Here is a 10,894-nt window from a genome sequence, read left to right as displayed (position 1 = left end):
TCCACCTCTGCCAGAGTTCCAGGCCCATAGGCACTGATTGTGACTTTTAGATTCCTCAGGAAGACATCAACCATCAGCTCTTGCTCCACAGAAAGGTCCATAGGTGTTCTCAAGGCTTCTCTGTCAGTGGACTTGGGGTTGTAGGTGGCACCTTGCCCATCCTTTGCTTGGTCGGGGCAGACTCATGGCTGGCTGTAATTCCCATAACAACTTCTCAACATCTCTGCTGTCTCCAAACCTTTGTATCCTCCCTTTGGTTCTTAGAGCCATCTAAGCTCTTCCTTTTTTTATCTCGAAAGACTTTTTGGAGGTGAATTTCATACAACATAAAATTAACAATTTTAAAGTGTACGCTTCAGTGGCATTTAGTATATTCATGATGTGAAGTCACCACCTACATTGAAACTCAAAACATATCCATTGCCCCAAAAGAAAACCTGCAGCCATCACTCTCCATTTCTTCTTTCCCCAACTCTTAGCAACCCCTCTAAACTGTCTTGGTCACCTGCTTTGGAACTTCCACATTTGGGTCTCAGAGCTTATTTCTTCTCTCTCATACCTGGTCTTAAGCTCCGGCCTAACTTCCTGCTGTCCTTAGCCCACAGTCTTGACTTAAATACCCTCCTTCCAATTCATCAACAGACACGTTCACTTGTTTGGCCTTGGGCCCCTTACCTGAACTCTGCAGGAAAGCACTGTTTCAGACTCCACAAATCCTGTTTCAAACACTGTTTCAGAGTGTGGATTTGATCTGGGGAATATGAGTAAAGGAGTAGCCTCCAGGAAAGGCCTGGCCTCTGACCCTGGCTGTTGGAGCACCCTCCGTGGATCAGGCAATAGGGAGCAGTGGGGTCCCCTGACTTCCTCTGCCTGAGGTGGGACCAGAGGCTCATGGGAAGCCGTCCACCAGTCAGTGGGGCGAGGGGGTGCCCCTTTGATGTTCTTTGTCCAGTACCCCCATCATCTGCACACTTATGACAACATATTCCAACTTGCTGCCTCCTTGGTTTCCAAGCCTGCTCTGACCTGTAAGCCCTTGGAGGGCATGGACCATGTCTATGGGGATTAGCAAACCAATTAATTGTCACTTAAGAAAACTTTCAAAGCATCAAGACCTCTGTGGGCCTTCCCCATCTCTAGCACAAACTGGAGACCACTTGGGAATTCCTCCTGAGAGGCCATCTGGGCTGAGGACAGTTGGTGGGAACCTCCTCTTCCTCTACCTCTCAGAGAGGCTGGGCCCAAAGCCCTGCCATTAAGTAGAAGCTGGAGCTGGGAGGAAACAGAAACTTCATTTTAAAAATGGAGTGAGGTGGGGGTGGGGCACAGTGTAACAGGAAATTTAGATGGCTCAGTCTTCTGAGAAGCATGCAGGAAAGGTACAAAAGCTGCAGGCATGGAAGAGGTAGAGTGCCTGGTAGAAGGGATGGTGGGTCACCCAAAGTTAGGGAGAAAAGAGACCCAATGGAGGGCAGCAGAGTTGTGGCCCATGGTCTTGGGTAACAGGATGTTTGCAGTCATCCTATGCATTTGATGAAAGGTCCTCATTTAGGGGAAATGTGCCAGCAGCAATGCCAATTGGCAGGTTTGGGCCTGGTTTGAGACTTGACTGATCCTTCACAGGAGAGAAGCTATGAGCAGGCATACTGCCAAGATAGGAGTATGTCACAAGACCCAGACTGAAAGGGTGTGCCTGAACTTCCTGGGTCTTCCTGGGACTCGGCCTCTGGGTCAGGAGACCTGGTGCCTGTGGTGACCTGACCGGACAAGGTGCACAGTGGGGCACACACCACACTGCCACTGTATCACTTAGGGACAAAAAGGTCAGGGCTGAGGTTTCTGTAAAAATCTGGAGTCTCTGAGCACTGGGACAAGAGGCAGGGTGCCAGGTGTTGCAAGTCTGCGAAACTCATCAATCCCATATCCTCTTCCCAGACACACACATTCCCAGCCCCCCCTGAGGCATGTTAGGGCTATGTGACTGGGACCTGGCCAGCGCGGTAGGGGCCACACCACTTCTAGGTCTAGCTGGCATTGAAATGCCACTCCCTGTCCCAGGCTGCCTTCCCTTTCAGCGGACACAGCGGGTGGGGGCCAAAGCAGGCTGATGGCATTGCGGGCCCCAGTCCTTCTCCCAGGATTCTTCTTGCTCTCTTTCTTGGCACCCTTTGCTATGTGATTTCAGTTCCTCTCACTAAAGAGGCGGGGCCCATTTCTCTTCCTGAGTCTGGGATGTCAGCAGATGTGATACCCGAGAAGCTTGGAAAAGCATTTGCTTTTCTCTGCTTCACTTTTTGCTCCTCTGTAGTTACCTTAAAACCACCACTGAGTTCGCGTGCTGGAAGATGAGCCATCCCGGTCGCCCTGTCCCTCCAGCTGACCCCACAATGATGTATGAATTAGGTTGTAGGAGACCAAAGTTCTGCCAGACAAGTCCAGCCTAAATTGTTGATGGTGGACAAGTGAACTAAAGAAATGTTTATTTGTGTGTATTTGTTTTATTCATTTGTTTTAATGCAGCCTTCCCGTGGAGCTAGATAAATCAAACAGCAGCCACCCCAAAAGACAGAAAGGAACAGAGCCACCCACCACCATCCCCCTGGTTCCCACGGAAGGAACAATAAGCTCTCACTGTGCCATCACACTGAGACTTTGGGGTTTGCTTGCTACCTCAGTAGAGCCGGCCCTCTCCTAAGCCACCAGGAAGAGGATCGTGAGCCACCTTCCTACTCATGTTCCCAAAAGGCCTGAGCAGAGGGCAGGCAGTAGACAAACGTAACCAAAGGAACAGCAAGTAGCCTCCAGCACAGGGGGGAGAACTGATGCAACTTCTGGAAGCCCATGCGCTGGTAGAGGGCCAAGGCTGAGTGTTGCAGCATACTGGTGGTGAGGACGACTTGGCTGTAGCCCTGGTTGCGCGCGAACTGGAGGACGGTCCTGACCAGGGCTTTCGCTATCCCCTGACCTCGGCGATCCAAGGCCACGCACAGGTGAAGCAGCTCCAACTGCTCCTTGTGCAGGGAGCGCTCCTTGACAGGCAGCGCCCCGACGATGCCCACCACCTGCCCCTCAGCCTCAGCCACCCAGAAGCAGGAGCCGGGCTCACTCAAGTAGGACTTGGTGATGTTGGACATGTCTGTGCGCAAACAGTCAGCTGTAAACTTGGTCCAGGGGTATTTGCAGAGGAATCTCAGAGCAGTGAGGAGGGTGGGGCTGGCTATGAGGGCCAGCAGCCAGGAGCCAGAGACCAGGAGGAGGCCGAGGGACACCCCAAGCAAGAGCACCAAGGTTCGGGGCAGCTTCAGGATGTGGCGGAAGGAGGCAGGGCCATACTCATCCAGTGCATGGAAGAACAAGTCCAGGACCTGTGTGCGGTCACTCTCCTGGTATTTGCGGATGTGGTAAGGAGCCATGGAGGACTGCCGTGCCTGAACCTTAAAGTCCACAAGAGTGAGCGACCTTCCTGGCAGCCCTGGGGAAGAGAAAGGAAGCCAGATAAGTGCCCCATCTCTGCCACCTCCCGGGAGTGGGGGAGACACTGCTCCGGGGATTTCTGCTTTTGTCCTAGAGGATGTAGCAAACAGCCTACCCAGCAGCCCCCAAGTAAGAGTTTCAACAAAGTCTCCTTCCCCCTTGACTGCAAATTTTTAGGCTACTGAGGTGGCATAAGAGTCAAACATCAGGGCACCTGGGTGGCTTGGTTGGTTAAGCATCTGCCTTCAGCTCAGGTCATGATCTCAGAATCCTGGATCGAGTCCCAGGTCAGGTTCCCCACTCAGCAGGGAGCCTGCTTCTCCTGCTACTCTCTCTCCCTCTGCCTCTCCCCGATGGTGCTCTTTCTTCCAAATAAATAAATAAATAAATAAAATCTTAAAAAAAAAAAAAAAAGGGGCGCCTGGGTGGCTCAGTGGGTTAAGCCTCTGCCTTCGGCCCAGGTCATGATCCCAGGGTCCTGGGATCGAGCCCCACATCGGGCTCTCTCCTTGGTGGGGAGCCTGCTTCTCCCTCTCTCTCTGCCTGCTTCTCTGCCTACTTGTGACCTCTCTGTCTCTCTCTGTCAAATAAACAAATAAAATCTTAAAAAAAAAAAAAAAAAAAAAAACATTAAAAAAGTCCCAGACTTGATACCCAGAGCAGGGTCCCAGGCTCCAGGCCTCTCTCAAGAAACTGTCTTTCAACCCCAGTCCTCTCACCTGCTACCACAACAGACTTGAACGTCCAGGGCCGTGTCAGGACCGCTTCTGCCCTCAGTCTCTGACTGGATTCCCAGGAGAGACTGTGCAGGGCTCCCTCCACCACCAGGAACCAGCCCCTTCCAGGATGGCCAACTGATTGGCTGGCTTCTGCACACTGGAAGCCCCAGGATCAAGAGGATGGGCTATGATGCAACCTGAAGCCCATTCTCCACTGATCTCTTGATCGCCAGGGAATTAGCCTGCCAGGGGAAGCAGGGTCTGGAACATCTCAGGGAATCTTGCCCTGGCAGACGGCCTACACGTTCCTCCCTTGGTGGTTGGGGCCTGGAGCATCTCCCAGTTGGCCCCTCGATATGCCCTTGTGTCCACTTCTGGCCCCTTCTGGGACACAGCTTCTGGGAGCCTGGGGACTGCACCCCCCCGCCTTGTGCTGTCATTACAGGCTAGAGTCCAGACCCGTGGCTCAGCACGCAAGGTGCTCTCTCCCTGCCTAGCTCTACCCGGCCTGAGGGAAACTGATCGTTTGCAGTTCGCCGGCCTCATCTCACTAGGCTCCATCTTCATTCATTCGGTTGTTCAAGGTACTGTCGTGTACGCTGCCACGACTGCGTGCCTGGCGGCCTCTTCAGCTCTAAACAACACTGACAAAGCCAGGGACAGCCACCGCTATGACGCGCCCCTGGTGTGTGCAGCTGTGAAATATTTTGCACTGAGAGCAACTAAAGCGGGGAAAAATTCAACAGAAAAGCCCTTCTCTGTGGCACACATGTGCTGTCCAGGGGGTCGCTTCCGTCCTGGAAACGTGGCGGGCGCTTCTCCCCACGCACCCTCAAGGCCAGCCTCTATTAATATTCTCCACTGCTCCTGAAGCCGGGCTCTCGTCCTCCTCAAGCTTGAGTGTTAAGCTTCATGGAACGCCCGTCTGGGCGAGGCGCCCTGTGGGCCGCCCGGCCGGAGCTGAGGGCCTGGCACACCCAGGTTTCCCGTGCCAGGGGCTCCTCAGCAGTGGCCGGCAATAGCGGGATCCGTGAGGCGCGCGGCGCGGCGCGGAGAGGGACCTGCTGCCGCGGGGGTGACGGGAACTTGCGGGGGGTGACGGGAACTTCCGGGGACGACCCTCAGGGCGAGAGCGAAGGGAGAGGTAGATCGCGGCGCTCCTCAGCAGTGGCCGGCAATGGCGAGAGCCGTGAGGCACGCGGCGCGGCGCGACGCAGAGAGGGACCTGCTGCCGCGGGGGTGACGGGAACTTCCGGGGAGGACCCTCAGGGTGAACGCGAAGGGAGAGGTAGATCGCGGCGAGGCTGAGGGGGAGAGGGCGTCCGGGGCTGAGGGGACTGAGGCGTGAAGGCCCTGAGGCAGGTCAAAGGCAAAGTGTTCGGGGGACAGGTGGCCAGCACGGCCGAGGGAGGGAGGGAGGGAGGGAGGGAGTGGTGAAGGCGGCTGGGGCCTGGGCATGCGGGGCCTATCGTCCCAGTTTGCGGAGTTTGGACTCTACTCCAAAAGCGGCAGGAGGCCATCGATATGCTTTTAACTGGGGAGTAACGTAGCGGTCTGTGTGTGCACGTGTGTGCCTGCCTCTGTGCACCTGTGCCTGCTCTGGCTCCATCTGGGGAGTGAATGGGAGGAGACCGTAGTGGAACCACATAGCCCCCACCCCCACAGGCTAGTGTCCCAGTCCAGGTGAAAAAAGAGCCCCCAGGTACAGATACGCAGGTTGCTCACTGTTCAAGAGCATCCGGGCAAGGAGGACTCGTTGGAACAGAAATAGAGCACTGCTCCACTCACCAAGCCCTGAGCCCTGACACAGACCTGAATCTGGCCAAAGGTGAAGGGGGAGCTTTTTCTTATTTGCTCAAAGGCGGCACTGCCCACTGGACTGTGCATTCAGTGGACTGCTGTCTGTATTCACTAAGGAGCCAAGTGGGCTAACAGAGGCCCTACAAGAGTGAGTGGTGTCTTGGAACAGAGTGAGGCAATCCAGATGGTGAGAACCAGCCCACCTGTAGTGCATTTTGTGGGCAGAAATATCAGGAGTTTGTAATGACTCAAAAGGGAATGAGGATGAGGAAGGGGTCAGAGATGACAGCCACATTTCTGGCAAGAACCTCTGGAGGATGCAGGAGAGACAGACTTGGTGCCCCTAGTGGTACCATCCTGAAGCCTTCTGGTCAGAAACCAGAGGCTGGCAGCTGGGGCCCAGGCCTAGTGGATGGAGACTGCTGACAGGTCTTTGGCACCCAGCAAGGTCACAAGGGTAAAGTTTAACATGAAATCTGAGGGGTGAGCCATGGGTATTTGCTACATTGGTTTCATACATTTTAATATTTAAACGTTTCAGTGTTAAGCAGAATTTGAACTAGGAATCCAAAGGGGCTCCAAAGTACAGTTGAGTTTTCCTAGCGAGTCTAATATTAACCAGTCAAAAACCTAACAGTCAAGCTGAGGGACCAGAGGTCTGTGATCTGTCGCCATGCTCTCCTTCCTTGTATTCTCACTGGGTTCTGTGGCCTCCTCAAAACCCAGTGGCTTGGTCTCCAGGTTTTTCATCTTTCCTCACAGCCATAAACAATGATAATGTGAGGATATATTGACATTAAAAAAAGACTATAAAACAGTAGGTTTTAATTCATTTTTGGAAAACCACAACTTAAACTAATGTATAGAAGCAAGCATGCAAAGAGAAAATTCTGAGCGATCATACCAAATGATGGCAGCATCTGGATGGAGGACTTATGGGTCATTCCCTGTGCAAATGATGGAACCTTGGGTGTGCTGAGACTCCAGGCTCTGGCCTTCAGATGGTGAAACAGAGGCATGTGGGAATCTACCTGGCTCTGCCTCAGCTGGATCTGAGAGTCTAAAGGCACATAGCTAAGATCATGAACTCCCAAAGGTAAGGCACATGTGTTTATTATTTCCCATTTTAATTAACTGGTGGAGTGTGTACAATTCATTGGCATTCAGCACACTCAGTATGTTGTGCAGCCACTGCCTCTACATGGTTCCAAAGCATATTCACACCCCAAAAGCATGCCCCTGGCCCCTACATAGTCTCTCTCTCTTCCTCCTCTCGCCAGACCCTGGCAACAAATAACCAGCTTTTTAGATATTTCATTTAAATCGAATCATGTGATAGGCGAAATTCTGCGTTCAGCTTTTTCCACTTTGTTTTAAGGCTCACCCATGTTGTAGCTTGTATCAGTAGCTCATGGCTTTTTATGGCTCCATAATATTCCACGGTAGAGATATCCCACATTTGTTTATCCATTCATCCATTCATCCACTGAGGGACAGTTGGGTTGTTTCCATCTTTTGGCTATTGTGAATTGTGCTGTTAGGAACATTGGTGTATATGTTTTGGGTTGAGCACCTGTTTTCGGTTCTATTGGGTATATACCTAGGAGTGGAATTTCTGGGTCATATGGTAATTTTATGTTTAACTTTTTGAGGAACTGCCATACTGCTGTCCAAAGTGGCTGAACTGTTCTACTTTTCCACGAGTCCTGTTTTATTCTCCTGTCTGCCTCAGCACTACTGGCTAGTACAAAAAGGGAAATCAGATGCCTGGCACTGTGAGGAATCTCTTTTCCTAGGCTCTGTTTGATATTCATAACAATCTAAGAACTAAGGTTGATATCAATGACCCCATTTACAAATGGAAACCAAGGCCAGAAAAGCTGAGATCTCCTACTCAAGGCCTCGTAGAATCACCATTAGTCCAAAGGTTGTAGATTTAAGAGGAAAAAGTCATTAAAACCCCACACTTATATCTTTGAAAAATATTCCTTACTGCATCAGCGCAGCCCAGAAATGGGACAGTGAAAAGGACAGTTCATAAATGGCATTACATTTTGGAAATCTCAGGGAGAAGAGAACATCAATTCAGTTTCATTTAACTTAAATTCCTTAAATTCTCCACTAATCTCTCATCAGGGCTCCCCATAACCCAGTGTCAGACCAATGCCCTGAACTTCTACTGGGAGCTCATTATTTTGAGAAGATGAGTGGAAGAAAATCATGGCAAGTCCTTTCAAGGGGAAAGAAGTAGATGGGTGGGTCATCCTAGTAAGATGTTCAGGAATCCTAGAACTATGATTCCAGCTCCACAGAGATGTTCTGTAACCTTACAACTAATTGTCTGAGAGAGTGAGAGAGTATCAGGCACTCTTAAATTAGGGTAACTCAAATTAGAGCATTCCAAATTAGGGTAACTCCAGCAGATTTCATGCAGATGATCAAAGGGACTAATTCTGAAGGTATGGGTGGGTAGAGAGGGGCCGAGGATGGTGCAAGAACAAGGTGTATTATTGCCCAGGAGGCCTGAAGCAGCGTGGGAGGGAGAGATGACAGAAACCTGACTCAGGAGTTGAAAGGTTCAGGGACAAAGCCAGCCCACATGACCTTGCAGGGAGGGGGCCAGGAGAATAAATATGCTGGCCTCACATGGTCTTCCCCTTTCCAGTCTCCTGCGGGTCACCTACTTGGCCAAACCTAAGCAGAAGCCAAGGAGAAGAATCCTCTTGCTGCCATATAGGTCCACCTCTCAGAACAGGGGCGAGGCAGGGGTATTGGAAGGATTGATCTACAGGGGAACATGGAAGGTCAGTGGCAGAAAGGACTATAAAAGCATCACTAACAGGCAAATTTGATGAATACAAACTTCATTCTGAGAACAACCAGACTAGGTTATGCTTATATTGTGATGTGAGTGCAGAGTGGCTGCCATTAGTAAACCAGAGCAGAGAAGTGGCTGCAGTAGGTAGGGCAGAAGGGCACCTTTCTGCTCTGGAAGTTCTCTAATGAGTACAACTGCTCATCCCCAAGAATTCTACTTTAGAGAAACTATCCAAAAGAAAAACATGTACAAAGATTTATTGCAAAAGTGAAACATTGAAAGCAGTATAATGTGTAAGAAGAGACTAGGTATGTTACATGTACCTTGTCAATACAAAGAAAGTGAGTGACGGCATGGGGCATGGGAGGAGCCATGCCACGGAGGTGTTCAGAGCATGGGGCCTGGGGTTGTTGGGATCAGACTATTAGTCCCAGGCAGCTGAAACGCTCTGTCAGGGAAAGAGATGCCTTTGTAATGGAGACGTCTGGGGAAGGCACCGCCTTAACCAAGGGATCCAACTTTTATCACTCATGATGGGGCCAACGGACATTGCGTGGTGACACACAATGGCAAGGACCCAAGATTACTTCCAAAAATATTTAAGCTGATGTAAATCATGAACAAATCCAGATAGTGTGGAATTTTGAAAGATACTTCGGGTGCTCTTCAAAAAATGTCAACATCACTCTTAAAAGTTTTGGTGTAAATGAAAGGAGATATAACAACTAAACACTGTGTAGGCTGGAGTGCCAGGTCTATAACTTACATTCAAATCATTCAGCAAGTATGTGTGTGTGTGTGTGTGTGTGTGTGTTTACTGTACACACCTGAGCACAGGCAGGTAGGAGAGCAAGAGGCAAGAGCAAACAAATGTAGCAAAGTGTTAAGAACAAATAGTAAATTCACATGAAAGGTATATGGACTTTTCCTGTATAATTGTTAATTGTTCTTTAGGTTTGAAACTTTTTGAAATAGACTTCAGAGATTAGATCTGTTTCCTCGCTGGTAAAAATCTCTCCGGATTGTAGTAAGACTAAATGAGATAGTACATATAAAATGCTAAGCACACTATAGACAAGAAATGTCAGTGATGTCCCTGTGCTTTATTATTTATGACCATGATAGAAATCACTAAGTATTTCCACTTTCCTACTTTCCAGCATGTGGAAGGATCATACTTCTCTGTCCCTTATGTGGTTGGAAGGACCACATGATTGACTTTGGACCATGAAATGTGAGATAAGCAGACCCAGTTTGAGTCACTGCCCCTTGTGTTTACTGCTTCACCCTGGCTATGCAGACTGAGGATGACACAGACTTTTGTCTGTTGTGTGAAGCCAGTGAGCTTTTGGGACAACTGAAGCCTAATCTAACCCAGAAGTCCACAAAATATGGCCACAGGTCAAATCCTGCCCACCATTTTTTTTGTCAATTGAATTTTGTTGAAACACAGCCATACTCATCATTTATGGCCTATGGATACTATGACAGCAAGAGTTAGTGGATGCAGCAGAGACCTTATGGTCTGCAAAGCTGAAAATACTTACTATCTGGCCCTTCACAGAAGTTTGCTGACCCTTAACCAAGGCAGTCTTAACTGCTACAATCAAAATAGAAGACAAAGTGAAAAAAGAAAACCCAAACCATCTATAAAACATGACAATATTAGCTGTATGACCTTGAGCAAGTTACTTATTATTTGTATAATCTTTTAGTTGCCTTGTGTGTAAAATGGTGGTTATACTAGTATTTACCTATGATGAATGAATTCTTGTATGTAAAACCTTCGGAACCAGGACGCTTGGAAGGGAAATGCCAGAGGAGCCAGAAGTAAGGGCAGGAATATGAACTGATGAATATAAAATCACTAAGGCAAGAACCTAGTAAATGCCCAATTATTCCAATTACATAAAGATGAAATATATTTGAATAGAAACAGAAGACTAGAAGATAAGAACACATAATAGCAACAGTGGCTATCTTTTAAAATATTAAAAGAGAAGACGGCAGTGGCTTTTTTTTCTTTGTTGTAACATTCTGTGTTTTCTAGAATTGAACATATATAATAAGACAGAAAAATCCA

At 49.3% G+C, this 10,894-nt stretch overlaps 1 protein-coding gene across 3 annotated transcripts; it reads right to left on the bottom strand.

Moving 5' to 3' along the window:
- Positions 1-2,484: 2,484 nt before the first annotated feature.
- Positions 2,485-5,249, bottom strand: NAT8 (N-acetyltransferase 8 (putative)). Of its 3 annotated transcripts, none has more exons than XM_082743968.1 (2): positions 4,938-5,249; positions 2,485-3,463 (listed from the first exon to the last, which is right to left on the bottom strand). In XM_082743968.1, the coding sequence occupies exon 2, from the start codon at positions 3,411-3,413 to the stop codon at positions 2,727-2,729; it is 687 nt and encodes a 228-aa protein (XP_082600094.1). In that variant the 5' UTR covers positions 3,414-3,463; positions 4,938-5,249; the 3' UTR covers positions 2,485-2,726. The 3 variants fall into 3 exon arrangements, with proteins under 3 accessions (XP_082600094.1, XP_082600095.1, XP_082600096.1); XM_082743969.1 differs by having other exon boundaries at positions 2,485-3,472; positions 5,037-5,249; XM_082743970.1 differs by lacking the exon at positions 4,938-5,249 and adding an exon at positions 4,194-4,276 and having other exon boundaries at positions 2,485-3,472.
- Between the last annotated feature and the right edge of the window lie 5,645 nt (positions 5,250-10,894).

This window comes from Mustela nivalis, assembly GCF_964662115.1.
Source record: "Mustela nivalis genome assembly, chromosome: 8".
In the NCBI taxonomy this organism is placed as follows: domain Eukaryota; kingdom Metazoa; phylum Chordata; class Mammalia; order Carnivora; family Mustelidae; genus Mustela; species Mustela nivalis.
Note: the sequence above shows the minus strand (reverse complement) of the source record. Positions and strands in the feature narration are given on the sequence as shown.